This window comes from Phascolarctos cinereus, unplaced genomic scaffold, assembly GCF_003287225.1.
Source record: "Phascolarctos cinereus isolate Bilbo 61053 unplaced genomic scaffold, phaCin_HiC Scaffold_5;HRSCAF=322, whole genome shotgun sequence".
Classification (NCBI taxonomy): domain Eukaryota; kingdom Metazoa; phylum Chordata; class Mammalia; order Diprotodontia; family Phascolarctidae; genus Phascolarctos; species Phascolarctos cinereus.
Window position 1 is genome coordinate 47,281,897 of NW_027555958.1, and position 25,378 is coordinate 47,307,274.

General features: G+C 43.4%; 1 protein-coding gene across 1 annotated transcript in view; it reads left to right on the forward strand.

The window, feature by feature from the left end:
• The window catches only part of NOTCH2 (notch receptor 2), a 182,785-nt gene extending 167,760 nt beyond the window's left edge, over positions 1-15,025 (forward strand). The window contains 11 exon segments of the mRNA XM_021003323.2: positions 1,073-1,420; positions 2,298-2,440; positions 4,790-5,000; positions 5,242-5,338; positions 5,861-6,029; positions 6,785-7,086; positions 7,749-7,896; positions 9,516-9,613; positions 10,327-11,460; positions 11,462-11,689; positions 11,691-15,025. Of these exon segments, the coding sequence (XP_020858982.1) occupies positions 1,073-1,420; positions 2,298-2,440; positions 4,790-5,000; positions 5,242-5,338; positions 5,861-6,029; positions 6,785-7,086; positions 7,749-7,896; positions 9,516-9,613; positions 10,327-11,460; positions 11,462-11,689; positions 11,691-11,726 (2,914 nt within the window). The 3' untranslated portion in view covers positions 11,727-15,025.
• Positions 15,026-25,378: the final 10,353 nt, after the last annotated feature.

Here is a 25,378-nt window from a genome sequence, read left to right on the forward strand (position 1 = left end):
TGACCTGTTCCAAGGGACACAGCTACCTTGTGACAGAAGTGTAGGTAGACCCTCTTGCTCTCCCATCCCTGATGTAATGTTCTCCCCACTACATCTGGCAAGGAATGCCTGACGTAGGCCTGGCAGGGTCCAAGAGCCTCTTGGTTCAGCGGCCAGTATCCACTGCACATAATAGTCCTGGTGCTGGACATTATGGGGATTGTAACCTCCACCTGGTCCATCTCCATCTCCATTTGGGAAAAAAATGGTTCCCAACCCTTGAGTGTTCAGAGTGATGATCCAAGCCTCATTTCCCTTCCCATTCTCCTTTAGACTATTTTTTTTTACATTACTGTCCCATCCGAGAGCAACGGAAATAAAAATTGAGGAAAGTCAAACCAGCGATTTTGGGTCCCCCTTTTCTGGCTATACCCAGAATTTTGGGGGGAAAGAGCTTGAGACTTGCAAATGAAATTGGAGGCTTATGTCAGGATTTGAATTATGCCACGAATGATGAAGAGTTGTCTTGCCTTTGAGGCAGAAGTAGCTACTGGCATATAAAAATGCTATTTACTCAAAAAAAGATTTGGATTATTGCCAAGAGTTCACCCATAGCACCCTGAGATAGGACCTGCGAGTTGAGACTCCACCATTCATTCGTTCATTCTTCTTTTCATTTGACGTGTATTTATTGAATATCGGTTCTGTGTGTGGCTCTCAGCAAGGCAACTCAAGGATACTGGGACAAAAAAGTGTAAATTCTTCAGGCTTATAATCTGATGGAGAAGGCAATACTGAGGAATCCTTTCAATAGTAATATAAAACAGTATGTTATTAAGTGCTGAAATGAGGATATTACCTCAATCATAATGAATGGTATGGGACAAGAAGTGTTATGGGAGATGAAAAGAGGGAGAATTTAGCATGAACCAGAGTAGTTAAGAAAGGCCTTTAAAGGAAGGAATGAGACTGAAGCTAGCCCTTCAAGATGGGTAAGTGAACTGGTGGCAGTTTTGGTGGAAAGACAGAAATTTGTATCCACTCCTAAGCCTTTCTCTTCTTTCTCTGTTCTCCCTGCCCTCCTCTTCCCTAGATACGACAAATACTGCGCTGACCACTTCAGTGATGACCACTGTGACCAAGGTTGTAACAGTGAGGAGTGTGACTGGGATGGGCTGGACTGTGCCACCGACCAGCCTGAGAACCTGGCTGAGGGTACCCTGGTCATTGTGGTGCTGCTGCCCCCTGAGCAGCTGCTCCAGGACGCCCACAGCTTCCTTCGGTCACTGGGCACTCTGCTTCACACCAACCTGCGCATCAAACGGGACTCTCAGGGGGCCCTCATGGTGTTCCCCTATTACGGCGAGAAGACGCCGGCGAAAAGAAAGTCAACAATGAGCCGGAGATCCCTCCCTGATGAGCAGGAGCGAGAAGTGGCGGGGTAAGCTGATTACTGAATCGAAGATAATTCGTCATCATCCTCATCATCATCATTAATACTAAAACATATGTACACAGAGATCCATTCAAAGTACAAATTTCAAACAAAACACATTTAACTCAGTCCATGAGATGACAATATATATGTATTGTTGTATCTAAAACAGACTGTTTATTTAGAGCAGTGTCTGCCATCTCTGTCCAACAGATTTAGGGTCTTGTAACTGGAGTTTCCATGGAAGAGTGAGACATGCTTACGTGGTGTGATTTGAGTACATAAGGACAGTCAGTTCATATCTCCCCTCCCCACCACCCTCCCCTCCCAAGCTGCACAGGTGCCTAAAATTCCACTGGTAGTCATTAATATTTTTTTTATTAAGCATTACCCTCTCTAGGTGCCCTTTAACATGAAAATGCCCCAAGAGTAGAGTAGCCCATTACCAGTCACACACCTTAGTCTGAATTAGTTTATCCAGTGCTCTCTTTGGTGACTACTAACTGAAATCAGTACAGTAAGGGAATGAGGAAGGAGAAGTGCTTCAAGCATGGGTCAGGTTTGGAGAAGGGCACTCTAGTACCACTGAAATCCAATAGAAGATTGTGGAGGACAAAGATAGAAAGGGCTGAGGTGCTAAGGACAAGCTTTCCCAGTTTTGGCCTAGTGCCAGCAGGCTGGCCCTCCACCAGGGGCCTCTAGGGGCAGGGGGCCACTGCCCGAGCTCTTTCTAAAATAACACCCAGAAGTGAATAGAGTGGTGATGGGCCCACAGGAAACAGGGAGTATTGATCCCTTTCTGATGTTATGACTGCCAGACTTTGGTCTCTTTCACTGAGCTTAGGCTAAACCCTACTCCCATTCTCTCTATTGTATCTTATAGCTCCAAGGTATTCCTAGAAATTGACAACCGCCAGTGTGTCCAAGCTTCAGACCAATGCTTCAAAAACACCGATGCTGCTGCAGCCTTTCTGGCCTCTCATGCCATCCAAGGCACCCTCTCCTATCCTCTTGTATCTGTCTTGAGTAAGTGGCACTGGCATTGGCTGAAGGGAGAAGGGAGTGTGGAACGGGATGGAGCTGGAAGGGGAGGCTCATCACTGCAGAGGAGAAGGGAATATGCATACCTTGGGGTGTAGGTAGCCCCTTGATTTTTTTTTTCAAGAAAAGGACATAATGGTTGGGAGGTTGAAATGTACCAAACAGGTGCTGGCTAAGAAATAAGAGTGGTAGATCAGAGGAATAGGTTAGGGACATAAGACACAGTAGTCAATAACTATAGTAATCTATTGTTTGATAAACCCAAAGACTCCAGCTTCTAGGATAAGAACTCACTATTTGACAAAAACTGCTGGGAAAACTGGAAAACAGTATGGCAGAAGCTAGGCAGAGACCAACATCTTGCACTGAATACCAGGATAAGGTCAAAATTGGACCATGATTTAGACATAAAGCATGATACCGTAAGCAAATTAGGAGAGCAAGGAATAGTTTACCTTTCAGATCTATGGAGAAGGGAAGAACTTATGACCAAACAAAAGACAGAGAACATTATGAAATGCAAAATAATTTTGATTACATTAAATTGAAAAGGTTTTGCACAAAGCCAATGCAACCAAGATTAGAAGGAAATCAGAAAACTAGGAAATGGTTTTTACAGCCAGCGTCTCTGATGAAGGCCTCATTTAAAATTTTATTTATTTGTTTGTTTTAGTTTTCAGCATTCACTTTCATAAGATTTAGAGTTCTAAATTTTCTACCCCTCCATCTCCTGCACCCTCCCCAAGACAGTGTGCAGTCTGATATAGGCAATACATATACATTCATATTAAACATATTTTCACATTAGTCATGTTGTAAAGAAGAATTAGAAGCGATGGGAGAAACCAGGAGAAAGAAGAAACAACAACAAAAAAAGAGATAGCAAATAGTCTGCTTTGATCTGCATTGAGACTCCATAGTTCTTTCTCTGGATGTGGATAGCATTTTCCATCATGAGTCTTTTGGAGTTGTCTTAGATCCTTGCATTGCTAAGAAGAGCCACGTCTATCAAAGTAGGTCATCGCACAGTGTGTCTGTTACTGTGTACAATGTTCTCTTGGTTCTGCTCATTTCACTCAGCATCAGTTCATGTAAGTCTTTCCAGGTTTTTCTGAAGTCCACCTGTTCATCATTTCTGATGGAACAATAGGATTCCATTACATTCACATACCACAGCTTGTTCAGCCATTCCTCAATTGATGGGCAGACCTCGAAGTGGTATTGCTAGGTCAAAGGGTATCATTTCTAAAATATTTAGAGAACTGAGTCAAATCTATAAGAATAAAGTCATTCCCCAAAGTGATCAAAGGATATGAACAGGCAGTTTTCAGATGAAGAAATTAAAGCTATCTATAGTCATATGAAAAAATGCTCTGAATCACTGTTGATTAAAGAAATGCAGATCAAAACACCTCTGAGGTACCATATCACACCTATCAGGTTGGCTAACATGACAAACCAGGAAAATGATAAATATTGGTGAAGATGTGGGAAAATTGGAATATTAATACACTGTTGGTAGAGTTGTGAACTGATCTAACCATTCTGGAGAGCAATTTGGAACTATGCCGAAAGGGATGTAAAACTGTACATACCACTTCTAGAGCTGTATCTCTTTGAGATCACAAAAAAGAGAAGAGGACTCACATGTACCAAAAAAAATGTATAGCAGCACTTTTTGTGGTGGCTAAGAATTGGAAATTGAAAGGATGCCTGTCAATTGGGGAATGGCTGAACAAGTTGTGGCATATGAATGTAATGGAATACTGTTGTGCTATAAGAAATGATGAGTAGGCTGAGTTCAGAAAGACTTACGTGAACTGATGCTGAGTGAAGTGAGCAGAACCAGGAGAATATTGTGCACAATAACAGCAACATTGTGCAATGACCAACTTTGACAGACTTAGCTTTTCTCAGCAACACAATGATCTAAGACAATTCCGAAAGACTCATGATGGAAAATGCTACCCACATCCAGAGAAAGGACTATGGAGTCTGAATGCATATGGAAGCATACTATTTTCTTTTTCTTTCTTTCTCATAGCTTTTCCCTTTTTGTTCTGATTCTTCTTTCACAACATGACTGATGTGGAAATATGTTTAATATGATTGTATATATGTAACCTGTATCAGATTGCTTGCCATCTTAGGGAGGAGGGAGGGAGAAAAAAATTTGAAACTCAAAATCTCATAAAAGTAAATGTTGAAAACTATCTTTATACGTAATTGGAAAAAGTAAACTACTATTAAGTGGAGGGGAGGAAGGCGAGGATTAAAAAAGAAATGTACCAAGCAGTTACCCTGGCTAATCTGTTGGGCCCACTGGGCTTTCAGGTGAGTCTCTGGATAGCAAGCCGACCCAGCTTCTCTACCTGCTGGCTGTGGCCTTCGTCATCCTCCTCTTGGTAATCCTCCTGGGAGTGATCATGGCAAAACGCAAGCGTAAGCACGGCTCTCTCTGGCTGCCCGAAGGATTCATCTTACGTCGGGATTCCAACAACCATACACGGCGGGAGCCGGTTGGACAAGATGCTATGGGACTGAAGTAAGAGAGTTTGCCTCCTAACTTTTCCTGGTGCCAAATAGTGATAAAAAACCAAATGTAGACCTTGTTAACTTTCAGTTCAGTGCCCACTAGATCACACTAACTTGGCGATTCAGACTGCATTGTCTTTAAGCCACAGTCATTGTTCAAGTATATTGAATCACTATAGATAAATCTGTAATGCAACTTGCTCCATTTTTTTCCCTTTCTCTAAAAATGACAACAAATCTTGTCCCGTTAGAAGCCTGTCAGTCCAAGTTTCAGAGGGTAACTTAATTGACTCCAGCACCAGTGAACATTGGGCAGATGATGGCGCCCCCCAGCCAAAGAGAAGCAAGGTAACACAGTCATGGTGTGGCAGCTGCCCTGTTGTCCCGTCCTACCTAGATTTGTTGGGGTGCTCTGCTCCCACACTAGCAAGGTGTTGTGGTGTGTGTGATGAGGGAGAGGGGAGGAAAAGGGTCTTCTCTTGGGTGTCCAGGCAGTGTCCTGCTGAGGCAGTAGTGAGGGGCAAGAACTCAGCTGTTGGGCTTCAGAAAGAAGGCTGACAGGATCCCTGGCTTCCTCATCCCCTCTGGCCACAAGGTTAAACCTGATGGATGAATAGTCCCATCCTGCCTTTGTTTCCCAATAGCCTTCTTTTAAAGAGTAGAGCAAAAGCGCTAAGAAGCTTAGTTTAGATACTCTGTGTCTTGAAGCAAGGACTCAGAGAAGGTGGAGATAGAAGGTTGTGACTACTTCCAGAGAAGAAGAGACTCTAAGCTACATATGGAGCGAGGCTGAATGGAGAAGTAGGGCATTCCAAACCCTAGTTTCTTGCTTACGCTCACTAGCGGTGGGTGTCATTGCTTCCTCTCCAGGCTGAAGATCAGGCTTTACTTTCAGAAGAAGACGACCCAATAGACAGGCGCCAGTGGACACAGCAGCACCTCGAAGCTGCGGATATTAGGAGGACACCGTCCCTGGCCCTCACTCCGCCTCAGGCTGAGCAAGAGGTGGATGTACTGGATGTGAATGTCAGGGGACCAGGTTGGTGCCGTTATGTCTCTTGCTCTACCCCAGGCAGTACTTCCTCTGAGTAATCCTCTCTCTGCTTCTGCTGTTCCCTCTTTGGAAACAACTGTGGAAAATGCATATAAGATGGTGTGGGCTGATATACCGTGATCCAGGGAAGAGGAGCCAGGTGTCCATGACTTTAAATAGAGCATATTTAGATAGAAAAGAATCCCAACCTTGAAAGACACCCCAGGGACCTGAAGAATAGGGAGTGTTTGGTGGGGAAAGGGGGAAGAGTAAGGTACATAGATAGGAAATAGCTAGTCTTAGAAATTAGTGGGATGAGTAAATTATGCCCAAAGAAAGAGGAAGCTAGTGTCTGGTTGAGTTGAGGTGATTCTGAGGTGAATTGTGTCATGGTCGGATTTTTTTTTTAATTCTGTGTGTGGCTTCTCTTATCATTAGTATTTAGAAGCTTGGATAGGGATGGCAGTTCCCTTGAACTAGACTGTTTTAATTAGTAATTTCAGCTTTATTTATCCCATAGAAGAGCTTACAGGTTGAACAAGGGTGCATACTTCTATTGCTGTTATTTTCCAAGAAAGCACCTCAGACAAAAGTACTAGGCAAATGTTAAAACAGTGTTGATGACTGAGCGTGAGTGGTCCAGGGACCTTCTTTTCTCAAAGTAGAATGTAGGCCCAAAAGCGTCTAGCTTTAGCAGGGTCCACTGGAGGACAGTTTTCCATCTCCTTCAAAATACATCTCTGAACTTCCCACATCCCCAGATGGCTGTACACCACTGATGCTGGCATCCCTTAGAGGAGGCAGTTCTGACTTGAGTGAGGATGATGAAGAAGCAGATGACTCCTCAGCAAACATCATCACAGACCTGGTTTATCAGGGGGCCAGTCTTCAGGCCCAGACGGACCGGACTGGGGAGATGGCTCTGCACCTCGCGGCTCGGTACTCCAGGGCGGATGCTGCCAAGCGTCTCCTTGATGCAGGCGCAGACGCCAATGCCCAGGACAACATGGGGCGGTGTCCCCTTCATGCTGCAGTAGCTGCCGATGCCCAAGGTGTCTTCCAGGTAGAGCATCTGAGAGGAACGGGTTAGAGTAAGCCTAAGAATGCCTCACGGTCTTAGAATGCTTTAGACTTTCCAGAGCACTGTATAACAGCTTCTCTGTGAGAAAAGCAGAAGCAGATGTCTCCATTTTCTGTATGAGGATACTCAGGCACAAGAGAGGCATACGGAGTTGACAGCATCACATATTATTGTTGTTATTCAGTTGTTTTTCAGTTGTGTCCGACTCTGCATGACCCCATTTGGGGTTTTCTTGACAGACATACTGGAGCCATTTGCAGTTTCCTTCTCCAGCTCGTTTTAGATGAGGAAACTAGGGCAAACAGAGTGAAATGACTTGCCCAGGGTCATCCGGATAGTAAATATCTGAGGCCAGGTTTGAACTCAGGAAGACGAGTCATCCCAACTCCAGGCCTAGCACTCTATCTGTTGCATCTTACAGGTTATTATTAGAGCTCAAAGGGACCTTACAGACCATATAGTCCAACTCAAGTCTAGAGAAGTTATGTCTTTGTCTTGCCCAAGACCACAGATGGTACATGGCGGAGGCAGGGTTTGAACCTGACTCCATATCCAGTGATCTCTTTACTGTGCCAGCCTGCCAGCTCATTATCCTGCTGCAGGATTCTGCCTCTGTCTAATGGCCTTGACCCTATCCCCTCCAGATTTTAATCCGTAACCGCGTGACCGACCTGGATGCTCGGATGCATGATGGGACAACGCCCCTGATCCTAGCTGCCCGCCTGGCTGTGGAAGGGATGGTGGCCGAGCTGATCAACTGCCAGGCAGATGTGAATGCAGTGGATGACCATGGTAACATGCGGTGGGAGGGATTGTCATCGTTGGTCCTTAATGAGAATGCCGAGGATTAGAACCTCTTGAGGAGGGCTATGTTGGTCACCGGGTGTAGACTGAGTGACACTACTAGATTGCTTAGTAATGCTTTCCATACTGATGGTCCGGCCTGGCAAAGAGGCTGTAGATTCATAACACATTTTCAAAAGACACTCGTAACACATTCTGAGGAGTCTGGTCAGTCATCTCGCCGATGTGGGAATTCCCTATACTGGATACAGATTACAACCCATCCACACCCCACACCCCCTCCAGTGTCTGCTTTGAGTCGGTGACTCTCTATAAATTCTCCATAGGGAGCTCTCTTGGCTTTTGTCCTTCTTTCTCAGTACATGGCCACCCCACCTCCTTTTCCAATTGTACATCTTCTGGATGATGTAGGTTAAGCCATTTCTTAGATAAAAGTCATCATTGCTAATAAGACATAGTCTTTTTAAACCACATATCACCCTATTGCCATCTGGGCCATCCACAATTCTGATTCTATCATTTACTGCCATATAGTATCACTAGAAAGAATACTGATGTTATAAAGACAAGTTCTTATTTGTTTGAGGGGAAGGCGGTCATCGAAAATGCTTCACTCTGTCGCAAATAGAGTTAAGCTTGCTCTTTTCCTATTGTGGATCCAACTCATTGTCCATACAAAATTTATTTATGAATCGACCAATTGAATTTCATAACAGTCTGGGTAGTAGGCATTCTTCATCCACTTGGTTTTTTATGTGTAGATTATAATGCTGAGTGGTTTTGAGTGTTAGGTTTTGAGTGGTTCTAGAGCTCATTTAGAAAGTTCTGTAGTATTTGCTGAGGAAATAGGAAATAACAACAACAATAATGATAACAATAACCTCTTTCTCTGTAAACCTTGAACATTATTCGGTGTTCACAGATGTTAGGCAGCTCACACATGGTCATAGACATAGACCAGAGCTGTGGTTCAGATCCAGCTTCATTGACTCCCGTGTCCAGAGATTTTTCCTTAGGACCATCCATCCTTTTAGGACCTTTCACTTTTTTCCACCACTGGATGCAGATCACAAGCCCTCTCCAACTTAACAGATGGTCTTGTGGAGCTGCTATGGCCGCTCTGGGGATGCCTCTCTCTGACTGAGCTAGGCTGCTTGCAGCACAGCACCTTGATGGTTGGCTGCAGGACTGGCCAGCTCCTTGTGTGGCACCGGCCTGGCCACTAAGGAGCTAGAATCCCCTTCCCATCACTGTGACACAGAACCGGACTTCTGTGGTAGTCATCTGTCAGAGTTGGCAGCTCTGCCCGAGCTTGGAACCATTGACCAGCTGGGCTGTGTGCCTAGGAGATTTTTTTATGCAGTTTCTAAAGCTGTCTCTGAGACCCCAAGAAGATGAAGGTATTCTTCCTCAGGCCACTGTGGGGCATGAGCTTCCTGGTGCCTTGTAAGGAATGCTCCTCTGTCTTTCTGAGGTCACTAAGGCTTCTCATGCACAGCAGTATCCTTTCTGGCTGGGAGGGGGTTGTCTTCAGCCATTAGGCAAATCAGGAGCACAAGATTTCTGGTCTGTCTCCTTTTGAAGATACGTGTTTTTCCCACGTGCAGGGAAATCTGCTCTCCACTGGGCAGCTGCTGTCAACAATGTGGAGGCTACTTTGGTGTTGCTGAAAAACGGGGCCAACAGGGACATGCAAGACAACAAGGTACAGACTCTGGGCCTTGGATCTGGAGAGGCTTCTGGGGATGCTTGGGACACCAAGACAGCTTTCCTTGTGCTTCATTCAGGGCTCTCTCCCTTCAGAAGGCTGGAACTCTGTAGGAAAATGGAGCAGATGTGTCCAGTTTAGCCAGGGGCCCCCTTGGCGGGCTGAATGTGCCGCCCTGGCCAGGCAGCTGCTCCGTTGTGGCTTCTATGGCCTCCTCCCCTCCCTGCCTCCCCTGGTCTTACTCTTCTTCTCTTTCTCTTTTTAGCATGATCCCTCTTGGCAGGGATGGATCTCTCTCAGTCTCTGCTTCCTCTCTGTTTTCCCCTGAGTCCCCTGTGGCTCTTTCCACATTTACTTTCTCCCTCCACCTTTTTCCTTCTTCCCCCTTGCTGTTCCTCATGCCCCTCTCACTTTTTGTTTTTGCTTTCTCTGTGCTTTCCTTATTCTTGCAAACTTTCTTTTACTTTCACTGTAATGTTCATGCATGGTCTTCTCTGCTTCTTACCTGGTGCAGTTATTTTGTTCTTGCTCTGGTCGCCCCACCCCGGCTCTCACCTCCCTTTCTTTTAGAACCCTCAGACCATTAAACACATAGAAGCGTTGGACAGATCCTTGGTTCAAACTGGCCTGAATCACCAAGACATCCCTTCAGGCGTCCTGTTAAAACATGCCCTGTGTTGGGGGCCTTTTCTTTTTTTTTTTTTTTACAGGAAGAGACACCTCTTTTCCTTGCTGCTCGAGAGGGAAGCTACGAAGCAGCCAAGATTCTGTTGGACCATTTTGCCAACCGGGACATCACAGACCACATGGACCGACTTCCCAGGGACGTGGCCCGAGACCGCATGCACCATGACATCGTGCGTCTCTTAAATGAGTACAACGTGGCCCACAGTCCCCCTGGCGCCATGCTGACCTCAGCCCTCTCACCCGTCATCTGTGGACCCAACAGATCTTTCCTCAACCTGAAACACACCCCTGTGGGCAAGAAGCCCAGGCGCCCCCATGCCAAAGGCACCATGCCCACCAGTCTACCCAACCTTGCCAAAGAGGCCAAAGATTCCAAGGGTGGGCGGAGGAAGAAGTCCCTGAGTGACAAGGGCCAGCTGTCTGAGAGCTCAGTGACCCTCTCCCCGGTCGATTCCCTGGAGTCTCCTCACACCTATGTTTCTGATACCACATCTTCTCCCATGATCACATCACCTGGGCTCTTGCAAGCATCACCAACCCCAATGCTGGCCACTACTGCACCCCCTGCACCGGTGCACACCCAACATGCAGTATCTTTCTCTAACGTACATGAGATGCAGCCTCTAGCCCACGGGGCTAACACAGTGCTCCCCTCTGTTAGTCAGCTGCTGCCCCATCGTCACCTCGCCCCACTGAGCAGCAGCAGTGGCGGAAACTCGGGCAGGCTACACCCAGTCGCTGTCCCAGCTGACTGGATGAGTCGGATGGAGATGAATGAGACCCAATACAATGAGATGTTTGGAATGGTTCTGGCTCCAGCTGAGGGTGCCCACTCTGTCTTGGCACCACAGAACCGGCCGGGACAGCCTGATGGGAAGCACATAGCCACCCCCCGAGAGCCACTGCCCCCCATCATGACTTTCCAGCTGATCCCCAAAGGCAGTATTGCCCAACCGGCTGGAGCTACCCAGCCACAACCCAGTTGCCCTCCAGCTGTTGCTGGCCCCCTCCCCACTATGTACCAGATCCCTGATATGGCCCGCTTGCCAAATGTGGCATTTCCCACAGGCATGATGCCCCAGCAGGATGGGCAGGCAGCTCAGACTGTCCTCCCATCCTACCACCCATTCCCAAGCTCTGTGGGTAAGTACCCCACACCCCCCATCACAGCACAGCTACGCCTCCTCAACCGCTGCTGAGCGGACACCCAGCCACAGTGGCCACCTCCAGGGTGAACACCCTTATCTGACACCATCCCCAGAATCTCCTGACCAGTGGTCTAGTTCATCCCCTCACTCTGCCTCTGACTGGTCAGATGTGACCACCAGCCCCACTCCTGGGGGTTCAGGCGGAGGCCAGCGAGGGCCTGGGGCACACATGGGCGAGCCCCCCACCACGCACCAATATGCAGGTATATGCATGAAAGAGGGTGACCACCCAGTGCTGGGACTGAACTGACGGGCACGTGGTTAGTGCTGCTGGTGAACAAAATGAAGGTCGTCCAGGATGGAAATGAAGACACTTCTGGAAATTGGGCTCCTAGAGCAGGACAAAGAGGGGCTTTCTCTGCCCCTCTCAAATGTTAAATGGGAGATGTCAATCATCATTACCTATCCACTAGGGGGCATATGGATTCCTTTGAGGTCACGGCTTCTTCCTCACACCCTGACAACCAAGACATTTGGGAATGAAAATTGTCCATTGATGTCATGTATATTCTTTCCCCATTGGGAACCCACTGGTTTATTGGTTACAGTATGTCCTTTTTCACAGCTTGGAATCTTGAAATATGGGTGAAGCCCTAGGTTCCTACCATTTCTGTTCATTTGACCAAAAGTCAAAAGTCCTCTCTTGGGAACTTATGTCTTCCCATTAGGCCTAAAGTAACTTTCCTCACTTTATCCTTAGAAATTCCTTTCCCTTCATTTGGTGCTTGCATTTGTGCACCTTCTTATCAGTAGTTCCCATGCCACGTGTCTTATCCGTGGTTTGGCCACGTCTGTAGATGTTATAGAACTATATGTGTGTATTTAATGCTTTTAATCATTCCTACCCAGGAAGGTGATTTTAGCCTTCTCTTTCCCTATTCATTTCCAGATGCCCCCAGGAGCCTCATAGGGTTTGTTTTGGTTATGATTCTCACCACAGTTTTTCAAAGTGTGTTTCTTCAAGGAATGTACATATACCATTCCACTCATTGTATCTTAACCAGAGGGAGAATGGAAGGCTGATATATTTTTATTGCAAGGGGGATGAAAATTTCTCCCATTCTCCTATCTGCTTTCCAGTGTCAGCCACCTTCAGTGGGGACAGTGGCCAGGGCAACACAGATACATTGAATTATACAAAGACAAGAGGAGAAATGACCCCATGTCACTTCTTGGATGTCTGCATCCAGTAGGTAGTTGGCCCTGTTATTAATTTTCCAAGTTCTTTACTCACTGCTGGTGGTAAAACTAGGACTCTTCTGTCATATTCTTCTCCTCCTCTGTTTCATCTTCCAACTAAAAGTACTCTATCCAACTCATAGCTATTGGGCTCTTCCTACTGCTCACCTCTCCATGAAGAAGCCCCAGGTCTTCTTCATCACCCTGTTGAGTGACCTCCTTGCCCAGTGCTTAGCTCAGTACTCCCTTCATAATCTCTCTGGTTCCAGATTCTTATGCTGGCCTCCCTCCTACACTTAGTTGTCCTAATCTGTATATATGGTAGAAGTTCTCCACACCTCTCTAGAAAAAAGTGGTCTGTCCTCAGCCCAGTCCAAAACTTTGTAACATGAACCTATTGGAAGAGTGTTGGGCCACGGCAGCTGCCTTTTTTGGAGATGCCCCAAATTCATTATTATCTGTTTTAAACTAATAACAACATTCCTTTTTGAAGACTAGTATCCAGCCTTTCTGAAGGACCCTCCCTTCATGGATGCCGAGGATAGCAAAGGTATTTCCTGTCGTGGCTTTCAGGTTGTGATTTCACCCCCATTGGGTTCATTTCTTTTTAATTCTCTAGGTCTGTCCCAACTTTACTCTTGCCATGCCTGGACAGGCCATCCAACCTCAATCATTAACCAGAAATTTAGATCCTCCTCATGCCTTTCACCAGGTCACTGTCATGACTGTCAGCCATAGATGTAGGACTGGGAATATTTGGAGAGTTGTTCTTCCATCTGGCTAGATGAGTCAGCTGATCACTGATACTGTATGTAAAGCCATACTATCATCCTCATATTTCCAGAGACCACTGGGAATTCATTCTTCCAGGTCACTTTGTTGGTGACCATTTGGTGTTACCATTTGGTAATAACTGCAGTGCATATTCCTGCCAAGCCCTACAGGAATTCTTGGGACTGCACAGGATCTAAAGTATCTAATATGGTTCTATGTGGAAACCTGCCCATTGTGGACAGTTATGACAATAGCAGATGGCCAGAAGGGTCCTACTAAAGTGAACAGAAACATTTAGAGCCGCCGAATTCCATTAGCTCTGCTTTAAGCCATGACAGACTAAACAGACCCCTGCTAGAATGAGAAGACCTTCAGCTAATTTTCTCCATCTTTCAAAGTCATCAGCAAAAAGTTCTCAAAGTGTGCATATCTTTTTGATCACTTTATTTGGTTTATTTTGCTCAGCCAATGTCAGAGGCAGCTTGATAATTGCATTGTTATTTACCTGCTTTAAGGGACTACATTGGTACTTCATCTGGAATGATTCAGTGATTCAAAACCATTCCCAGATAAATGAGCCTAAATGAAAATTAACAGCTTCCTACATTTAGGCGATAATTAATCTACTTTCCCTGTCCACTACTGTCTAACTTTCTGCCACCCAAAGTACCAGCAATTATAGAAGCCCATTAAAAGACTGTAGATAAGCCTATTTTTTCCTCCTTCTTTGACAGACCCATGTTTGAGGTCTCAGAGTTTTTGAAAGGAGAATGTAAAGGTTAATTGGCACTCAAAAGAAACAAGGGTCCCCAACAGTGAAGAGAACACTGCCTCCCATCAATTTTAACTCCTTTTTAGTTTTTCAAGATCCCTTCTATATATATAGTCAGAAGGTGTTTCAGGATGAGAAAAGATTGAGAAATTATTTTTCTGCTATTCTTTGACTTGGTTTTCGTGAAGACTGATTTCTTATAGAACACAATTACCTGTGCCATGTGTAGGATGTGATTTTTAAATTCTGATGGTGGAAGCTCCTTTCCTCTTGCCCCAAAGGGCAGGAACTTTGCAGCAGCCAATTCTGACCTACATTTTGAGGGGACTGAAATGGGAAGAGGAGACTGTAAGTTGCACGTATTGGTACAAATAATCAGTGATTGCACTGTTTAGGTACAATCCACAATCTTTATTTCTGTTTTTCTGTAGTAATGAACCAAAGGTATAATGTTCTTTTGCCTTAAGAACTGAAGTACGTTGAATGTATGGCAACCAGCTGGGGGGAGGGGCACATTTGCATAGCCTGTTGTCTGTATCCCCCCTGGATAGTGTTTTGGTACTATGTCTTCCCTTTCTGTCCCTGTCTCCCTTGTTTCCCACTGTTAAAGGGGGTATCACGTCTCTGTTGTATGAAGAATGCATAACCATTAAAATGACCGCATTTTCCTGGTAACATCAAGAAGATGCATGCCTTGTTTTTACTTTTTTAAGTTTTACTCCAAAAGTAGTTATGAGATTTATATGAAAACATTTTTATCACAAAATAAACAGCTTACGTGTCACAGTTCATGTGGCTTTGCATTTTTCTGTTGTTTATTCCTGTTCCCTTGGATTTACTGTAGCCCTGATGACAGACAGGCTCCTCAGAGAGAGGATACACATAGTGCTGCCTTTCCTGCCCACAACAGTAGCCAGTGGAAGGCCATATTAGAATTCCATTTCCTGTTCCTTTAATTTCAGACAAAGTACATTTCATTTGAAGTGAAAAATGCTCCCCTAATGGAAGGGACTAAGTTAGGGCAAGCTTTCTTGATGTTCTCTGATTTACAGCCATATCCTGCCGCATAGGAAAGTGGAACGGCTGCCATAGATACCATTGGAGACTTGAACATCAACTGGGAAGGGCAAACATAGCTGTGCTCCACCAAACATTCTGTGGGATGGTTTGAGAAAGAGAGAAATTAAGACAAGTGCCAATAATAAGGAAAAAAAGGAAGCATGGACTCCAAATAGAGAAAAATCTGGCATGTAGAGGAAGTAAGAGGTTGATGGTGAATGGTGAGAAATAGGAGAACAGAAAATGAAGGCAGAGGTATGAATGGAAAGAGTAAGTAAAGGGACAAGCTCTCTTGACCCCATGCCCACCATTCAGGCACTTCTATGGAGTTCAATATGCCTTATTATTGAGGGGGGCTATAAAATCCAATAAGTCTTTGGAATAAATCTGGGTCTCCAAACTGGAGAAATTCCCTAAACTGAGGAATTGAGATACACACTGAGCACTGGCATTTCCTTAAGACATCGATTCATCCAAATAACACCAGGCTAAATAAATAGTAATGTCTAAGACAGAAGGTGTTAAAGAGAAGCAAGCAGCCAAACTGCTGCCTGAGATATCTTGTGGATGGTAGATGAAACCAACCTCCTCATGAATTTAAGCAGCCAGACACTTGTAGATGAGAACATAGGCTAGAATGAAGCAGGAATGAGTCACTTAACCTCTGTTTGCCTCAGTTTCCTCACCTTCAAATAGGGATAATAATACCATCCACTTTGCAGGGTTGTTGTGGGGATCAAATGAGGCAATGTTTGTAAAGTGCTTAGCACAGTGCCCAGCATATAGTAAACATCATATAAATGTTAGCTATTATTATTGATGTTATTATTACGAGATGAGATAGGATAGAAAGGTGGAGGAATTGTAAAGTGAATAGTAGAAGAGTACAGTTAAATTAAGTTTTCAAGTGTTGGCATTTCAGTGCACTAGAAGCAGAGGCGCAGCCGGCAAACCTTCCATCTCTGCCATTATTGTGGGCTAATGCAATGTTGACTTTAATATGCTTCAGATTCTAAATCTGTAAGGTATGTAAGAGTTGTGACCTGTGGCTTACCTGGAGAGTCCCTGAAGGTTTTAGAGAGCATATGCTTGGTCCTTGCAGTGAAAAAATGGTTAAGTTATTGATTTTTGAAGGTTCAGTAGTGACTTCAGGTCCTTAGATCTGGTTCTTACCTTCGATGGTATAATAATTTCTATAGAACTTAACAATTTGCTAAGGGTTTTCCCATTAACATTTTATCCTTAGAAATTCTAAGAGAAAGGCAAAAATGGGGGAGAAAACCTAATTCAGCTCCCCAAAGTGTGCTGTTTAATGACATTACTCCAAATAACAGTATCCTTTGCAAGAGAATTAAGAAAATTCACAGAAAAGGTGGGTCTCACCTCCTAGAACCTTCCAGTTCTTTTGCCTGATTTCTTTCCATTCAGGATCTGTCTCATAAATGGATTTTGTCATGTCCTGATTCTCCTTCACATACCATGTTATGTTTCCTTTTTTCCATCCACGCTGTAATAGTCACTTGAGACTGTTGGATTCTCTATCTCACACTACTTTCTTCTCCATAAGCCACTGAATAGTGATTTGGTGGTTACTATTAGGAACTGGGTCTATAACTTCAATAACAGATAAAACTCTGGTATAAGGAAACTCCCTCCACCAACTTGCAACTTGTAGTCTTAGTGTTAACAAATATTTACAAAATCAAGTGACCTGCCCAGTGTCACACAGCCAGTAGAGGTATTAGACATCGTCCTTGAGCCTGGGTCTTCCTGACTGGAGTCAGTTCTAACTACTATGGCACACTACCTTAGATGATCCAAAGGGCTAATTACAACATTCTATACTTGGATTTTTGTTTAAATCATCTGTGTAAGTATAGGAAGGAAGAGGTATATGTGTGGGTAGACAGCAGAGGTTTAAGGGACGGCAAGCTCAGCATAAATCAACATAGTGATAGTCCAAAAACAAAAATAATAGATCATTAAGGTACACTGAAAGAGGGTCCAGGAGAAAGGAGGCAAGCATCAGGCTGTGCCTTCTGTTGTTCAGACCAGATCTGGAGTACTCTCTTCAAGTCTAGAATTTTTAAAGAAAAATATGTACCTCCAGAAGAGGTAGAATAATAAGAGTAGGGAGGAGACTAGAGACCAGTCCACTTAAAGAGGATTGGGTGAAAGAACTGGAGATGTTGAGTTGGAAGAAGACTTGGAGCACATGATAGCATCCTTCAAGCAGTTAAAAACTATCATTGGACAAATTTTTTCAGCTCGATGTTAAAGGTCGTCCCAACCAGTAGAAATGGGGAGAAGTTCCAGGGAAGCTTTGGCTCAGTCATCGAAAATGTATAGTTAGAGTTGTCTGAAAGTAGAATAGACTTTTGGTGTATGTAATGAGCTCTGCATCAGAGAAGGTCTTTTATAAAAAGGTAGTTAACCCCTTGTCAGATATGTTGTAGAAGGCATTTATGTTCAGGCATGAGTTGGACTCAGTGGCCTCTGAGGTCTTTTTTAAAATTGAGATTTTGATTCCATGACTCAGATCCACCAGATCCCACCATTACTGTTAAAATGATTACTAGTAATACATATCAATAGCCAAAGACAAACAGAGTAAATATATCAAAAAGCATTTCTTAATCACCTACTATAGGCTAGACACTATGCAGGACGCTGGAATACAAAGATTAAAATGAAAATAGTTCATCCCTTCAAGAAAGTAACAGTCCAGCTGGGGGAGACAATGTGTAAATATAAGTACATAAAAAATAGATAACAAAGTGATTTAGGGAAGAAGGTGCTAACAACTTGGAAGATGGGAGGGGCAGAGAGATCAGAAAAGGTCTGATGCAAAGGATGGTACTTGAACTGAGCCTTGGGGGGGGCAGAAAGAGAATAGGAAGGAGGGAGGGAGAGAATGAGAGAGAGAGAGTGAGAGAGTCAGTCATTTGGAATTTTCCTATCAATTCAACTAGCTAACACCAATAATCCAGAATGAATTAGAAGACAAGGCTTTATTACATTCTGGTCACCAGCCGTTGATGAGGAATGCGTCATTCAAAATTCAGCAACCAATATGTATAGAGTGTAGGAAACAAAAAAAAAGATGCCTCTTCACTACAACGCATCTGGCCATATAAAGGAAAAAAAATAGTATGTTTGTTAAGGAAAATGTGTATCATTAGCTACAGAAGACAAATGAGATATGTGTCCTTGTTAGTATAGCTAGTTTCACTACATCAACAGGAACTAGCTGTCGGGCTAGATAAGTGAGGGGGGACATTCCAGAGACTCTGAAATCATTCTTTACCAGTTAAGTCTTTTGTACCCACTAGAGGATGAAAGAAGACACTGGAGGAAAGCAGCTACTGCATCTGGTTTTACAGTTCATGCAAGGATCATAGACATCAAGATGGTTGATATAGAACAAAATGGAGTCAGTTATGTTGTCCCAGAGATTCACTTTCAATGAGAGGAGGGTGGAGAGAGAGAAAAAAAGTGAGAAGGAGGGAAGGAGAGAGTAAGAGAGTAGGAAGTAGGAAAAGATTGCAGGGGAGGGAGGGAGAGAGAGTGGGAGAGAGAGAGAGATGGGGGTGGAAAGAAAGAAGGAGGGAGAGAGAAGTGGAGAGACAGTGAGCACCAAATTGCCCTGTAAATATGCCATCCAGATCCCCATGCACTGCTGTATGGCCTGCCAACACACCCTAAAGACCCTCGGGCCTTGCCGTTTGCACCACTGACTTATGGCTAGTCCATCCTGAAGCTGAATTCTTTCACATATGTTGTCTCCCCCAGTTAATGTCAGCACATTGAGAGAAGAGACTCTCCTACTTTCCTCTCAGCATTTCACACAGTGATTGGCACATGATAAGCCCTTAATAAATGCTTTTTCATTGTTTTTCCTTCAATAAGACTGAAAAGACCGATTGGGACCAGAATATAGTCTTTTGATCTTGAAGCTTTGGGGAAGTTACTGGAGTTTAGTGGGTAGGGGAGTAGAAGGGTCAGACTTGCTCATTAGGAAAGTCGAACTGGCAGCTCTGTGAAGGATGACTTGGAGAGGAGATAGACTTCACGAGGCAGGGAGGCCAATTAGGAAGCTGTTGGCATATTCTAAGCAAGAGGTGATGAGGTCCTGAACTCAGGTGGGGTCCATGTGAGTAGAGAGAAGGAGAAGGATGAAAGAGTGGTGGAAGTGTGGATGAGAAGAGTTGATAGCTGCTTAGCTAATGTGGGGTGAGAGTGAGAAACTCAAGGATGAACCTTGAGTGACTAGAAGGATGCTGGTGCCCTGGATAGAAATAGCAAAGTTCAGAAAAAGGATAGGTTTGTGGGGTAACATAACAAGGACCAAAACATTATATACTCACAAAACTCAAAAATGAATTGAAATGTGTGTGTGTGTGTGTGTGTGTGTGTGTGTGTGTGTGTGTGTGTGTGTGTGTATTCCATCACTTCCTATTTCCTTTCCTACTTTCCCAAGACTTAGGTGACATGCCTTGTATTTGTAGGGTGATTTTTAAAACGTCTCACCTCTATTAACATTCCATTTATAATTGAACGGCCATTTAGACCAAATCTGTAACAGTGTTTAGCAGAACAAAGGCAAAATAAGTACTAGAAGAAGTCTGAAGCAAATATAAATTATTTGTTCTCCACATTTTTTCCCCAATCCAACTGAGAAATCTAACAAATAAGGAAATCACTCATGCCTAAATGCTTGGTGTTGGCTAAGTTCTGGAATTTCAAATCACTTTCATAAATGTATCTTTTTATGAGAAACCAGTCAATCCAAAGATAAGAGCCAAGATTTAGTGTCATTCAGTTCAAGTGTCCATCAAATGTTCACAACACTGTGAAAGGCACTGTCACATAGCCACTTTCTCTTTTCACAGCACAAAAAGTGGACATATTAAGACAAAGACAAAAGACCTGCCCAGACTAGGGTGGGGGTTGGGTGGGAGTGAGAAAGAACTGCCAAAAGGATTATCAATAATTACTACGAAATTTAAAAAGAAAGATAGAGGCAAGAAAGGAAAACAATCAAAGAAGTATCGCTGATACAGAAGGCCAGAAAAACATGGAGGGCAGAAACCAAACTCATTTTTGGCAAGAAATTGTAAAGAATCAAACGCTCACATTTTACGGAAAGGGAATAAGACCAGAAACACATTGAAGGACAAATCAAGATAGCATACGGATGGAGGGTAACAGTAATGGAATCAGACAAGCAGATTCCAAGAAAAGTTTATTCACTAGTTAGAAACAGACTATCAAAGCTAGATCATAGCTAAGAAAAGAACAAGTCAGAGGAAGAAGAAACTGGGTATGGGTAAACACTCCCTACTCAAGGAAGTCATTCGAGTCTGTCCTCACTCTAAGCAATCCTCTGAGGTGCAAAAGCTATTCCTTTCCTGAGTAACAGCCTAGCTGGGAGGGCCTCTATAGAACAAGGGATACCCAAAAACTCTAGAGATGGCATTCACCAACCTGAGCTATCCACAAACTCTGCCATGGAATTCAGACCAGTGGACCAGAAAATGTTGTCTGAGATATCCAGATGAGTAGCTCAGTAGAAATCAGTTCAGTCAATCAGTAGGAATGGTAATGCTGTTTAGCCAGTGAGCAGGTTGCCTACGTGGCCATGCAATGCCCTGTGCTATAATGCACAACAGTGGGGTGATGATGATGATGATGATGATGATGGTAACCAGAAGTGGTTTACTTCCATATTGAGTCTATGAGCTGGCTAATTTCTAAGAATAGAATTAAAGGGCTTTTCACAGGCAATATCCTACTTGAATTCAGACAAGAATGTTAACGATGAAGCATCAAAAAATGGTTGAGTCATGTGGATTTGTTTGTGGAAATGAAAGACTCTGATCTAAAGGGGTCATGTGACCAACAAGATGGTAGACAAGACATTATCTCGGACCCTTAAAATCTCTCAAATGACTTTAACAAAAAAAATATGTAAAAGAGATAAAGCAATTGCCACTCTTTCCACAGTCAAAGACATCAAGAACCCTAATGAGGTAACAACTTGATAAACCAACAATAGAGCAGGCTATTCTCTAATCCCTAATGCTTTCACTCAGCATCTTCTCCCCCCAAAATCTTCACACTTTGACAGCGCGTGCTAACAGGACCCACAGGTTTCTACCCTAGAATTGACTCGGCCATTCTTTGCTGCTTTTTCAGCAGTGTCTACCCCTAACCACTCCATCCCTGTCCTTGCACTCACCCCACCATTCTGAAGCAACAAATAGAAAAACTAAATTCTTTCCTCCACAGTAGCAGAAGTACAAGTACAAGAAACTGGGCAGCTTGTTCTTCTCGTCAGCTGTGCTGCAGCAGTACTCAGCCAAATAAATAAGAGACAATGGAGATAGGGCACGTGTGTGTGTGTGTGTGTGTGTGTGTGTGTGTGTGTGTGTAACATATATAGATATGTACATGGCGTAGGTGTGTGTGTGTATACACACCCCTATATTTATGTATACTTATACACACACATATATATCTCTATAAATATATACTAGTATGTGTGTGAACATGCATTTACATATATACATACATACACACACATGTACATACACACACACACACACACACACACACACACACACACACACACACACACAGGGTTCCACCAGGCCTGAAGGAAAGAGGAATGGCATCTAACTGAAGAGAGTTTTGTTTTCACAGAAGTCACTTGGGGCAGAGACTGAGGCCAGTAAACAGTTCCCTTACCCCCAATGTGTAGGAAGAAGCTGATGTAACTTTGACATCCAGCCCTCATGGATTAAAGTGGAAGGAGTCAGAAAGTGAGGAACAGGAGGTTATACAGAAAAAATACTGAAATTACCAAAGAACTCAGGAGGAAAAAAAAGGCAACTAAAAACCTTGAATATAAGCAAATAAACTAACAGTGAAGATTTTTTTTTTTTGGTGAGGCAATTGGGGTTAAGTGACTTGCCCAGGGTCATGCAGCTAGTAAGTGTTATGTGTCTGAGGCCGGATTTGAACTCAGGTCCTCCTGACTTCAGGGCCGGTGCTCTATCCACTGTGCTACCTCGCTGCCCCAGTGAAGATTTTAATAACAAGAGAATATGGCCTTCAAATCAGTTAAAAGAGCACAGATATTTATGAATAAATACTGCAAGACAAAGGAAAATGAAGCAACATCTAATGAGACAGAGGACTCTGTAAATTCCCAAAAGACTATGAAATCACAGCAGGATGTTTCTGAATGGTTTAAAAAGAAATAAATGAGTGAAAGCAGAATTTATGGCCTGCACTGTAGAAATAATTGGAAGAAAAGAAAAACTTGAATCCACAGTGACAAATGTCACCAAAGTTACAATAGAGAAAACAACTAATTGGGAGTACCTATATATAGATAAGAAAGGACAATCTGGAAGAAGAGAAGCAAAAAGCAATAATATTAAAAGAAAACATGACCTTCATGCAACAAAACATACTGATCTCAAAGACAGAATGCACAGAGACAACTTAAGGACTACAGATCTTCCAGAAGAATATAATGTCAAAAAACATGAATATTTTAATACAAGAAAATATGCCTAATATTTAATAAAATACTTAATTAGATAACTTTAATAAAAATCAAAATATTTTTTTAAAAATTTAAGAAAATATTTTAATACAACAAAACTGCTCAGAACCTCTGAACGTAGAAAACAAAGCACCAATCAAAACAGTTCAGATTGTCTCCTGAAAAAAATCCTATGGTTCAAACTCCAAGACACATAGTGACTATATTTAGCAATTCCAATGAGCAACAAATTCTATAAATGACCAGGAGGAACCCTTTTGAACATTAAGGAAAGAAAAAATGGAATAATATAAAACTATTTTGATCTATCAAAACCCACAGAGGGGAATAGAATTATGCGTTCTGAAGAACAAAGAAGCTCAAGATACAATTCACCCTGAAAAAAATGTGGACATTCAATAAATTGGACAGATTTGAAGCATTCCTACAAAAAAAAAAACAGATTTGATCAGATTATTTGATTTGCAAACACCCCAGGCAATAGAAATAAAAGAAAGCTAAACAAATACAGCAACTACAGAAGACAGGAGTAATAAGTTACCTCAGAAAAAGAGAAAAAACATAGAAAGAAAAAGTCACCTATGGAATTAACAATAACAACAAAAACAAAATAAAAACAAGTACCAGTAGTAACAATCTGTTTTCTAAAAGTACACAATGAAATAGAGGTGAAAGAGAAACTTAATGGAAAAACTGAAAGTGGAGGAACAGGCCCAAAACACCATTGATGAAACATCACAACACCTTGCCTACAGGTGAAGGGGGGGGTGTGTGTGAAGTAAACTGTAAAATTAGAGGGCACACAAAAAGGGAAAGAGGTGGAAGAAAATAAAAGGAAATGTCCAATGTACTCACAATCAAGTGGACTTACCAATCAACTTCTGGACTCAGATGACCAGCTAAATTGGCTTCTTTCCCAGGTGCTTGAAAGAGAATTCATGCTGCCTACTCTCTGTCACCAAAGGACCTTTGAGGGTGGGAGCCCAAATCAAAGATACTGCTCCATCCTATGGAGAGCAAACTCCTATCTTTTTCTCTCCCATCCCTGTGATTCAGAGGCATAGTCTGCCTAGGTGCGGAAAATTCCCTTTCCTTCTACAACCTCATTATCCCCATCCACTTCAGCCTGACATCTCCAGAGTCCCCATCCCACTCTTTTCTCTTCTTTAGAGCCCTCTGGAATCCCGATATAATGTTAAATGTCCCTTCAGCTTAGATCTCCTACCCTTCTACTCTTTCCATCTTGTGCTTGTGAAAACCTAGATCTTCCCAGAAAATGGTACAGACTTCAGTACTGTTCAGTACTAGCTGCACCTTTTTCAATGCCTTCTAACTGACACAGTTTGCCAGAAGAAGCAGGTCTACTCCTGACTCCTTCCTATCATTTTTAGACCTTCTCTCTGCTGACATCACTCAGAAACCTCGCCTCTTTTGAGATTCATTCCACTCAGAGACAATATTCTGTCCAGATCTTGGCTGTAGTCATCTACTACTCCTTGGGTCAGTCAAGAAGCATTACTATGTGCCAGTCAGTCAATACTCATATATTGTTCTGTCCAGCTCTTCCTGACTCCATTGGGATTTTCTTGGCAAACATACTGGAGTGGTTTGCCATGTCCTTCTCCAGTTCATTTATAGATACAAAAACAGAGGCAAACAAGGTTAAGTAACTTACCCAGAGTCACACAGCCAGTAAGTTTCCCGAGGCCAGATTTGAATTCTGGAAGAGGAGCCTTCTGGACTCCAGGCCCACACTCTAGCCCCTGCACCAACTTGCTCCCCATTCAGTAATCATTTATTAAGTGCCTACTATGTGCCAGATACTGTGAACACCAAGTAAACACACAGTTCCTCTATTACACTCCCCAGGGTATCTGTTCCAAACCCATTTCCCCCATTAGATTGGGAGCTCCTTAACAGGAGGATGTTTGTTTTTTCCTTCCTATGTATCCACAGCACTTGGATAAAAGCTTGGCACATAGCAGGCACTTAATAAATACTAGTTGACTGACTCTCCTCAAACCTCCTACACTACTCCCTCTTCTTTCCCTCTCAGTTAAGTAACTCTCCTCCTACTTTACTGAGAAAATAGATGCTAACTTCAAAACCCCTCTACGTCATCCACCATTCTCTCCTTTGCTCTAATCTAAAAGCTGACTCTTCTGAACCATGTTGACTCTATTTTCCCCTTATTTGGGTGCTTACCCTCCCCTACTGATCACATTGCCTCCTCTCTCCCTCAGGAGCTTGCCATTTTCATCTGTCTCTCTTCCTCATCTTCAGTCTCAATTGGAGTTTCACCATTTGTGGCTGTTGGCTGACAGGAAGAAGTCACAGTCCCTGCCCTCTTGGTCTTGCTGAAATTCTTACTCCTGGAACTTCCCCATTAAGGTAGCGATCCCTGCAGCAGCAGGGCAGCTGGTTTTTACCATTCTCTCACTCTCCTTCTCTTCCATACAGCAGCAAGGAAGTCCCATTCCCACTCAACTCTTTTCTTGATTGAAATC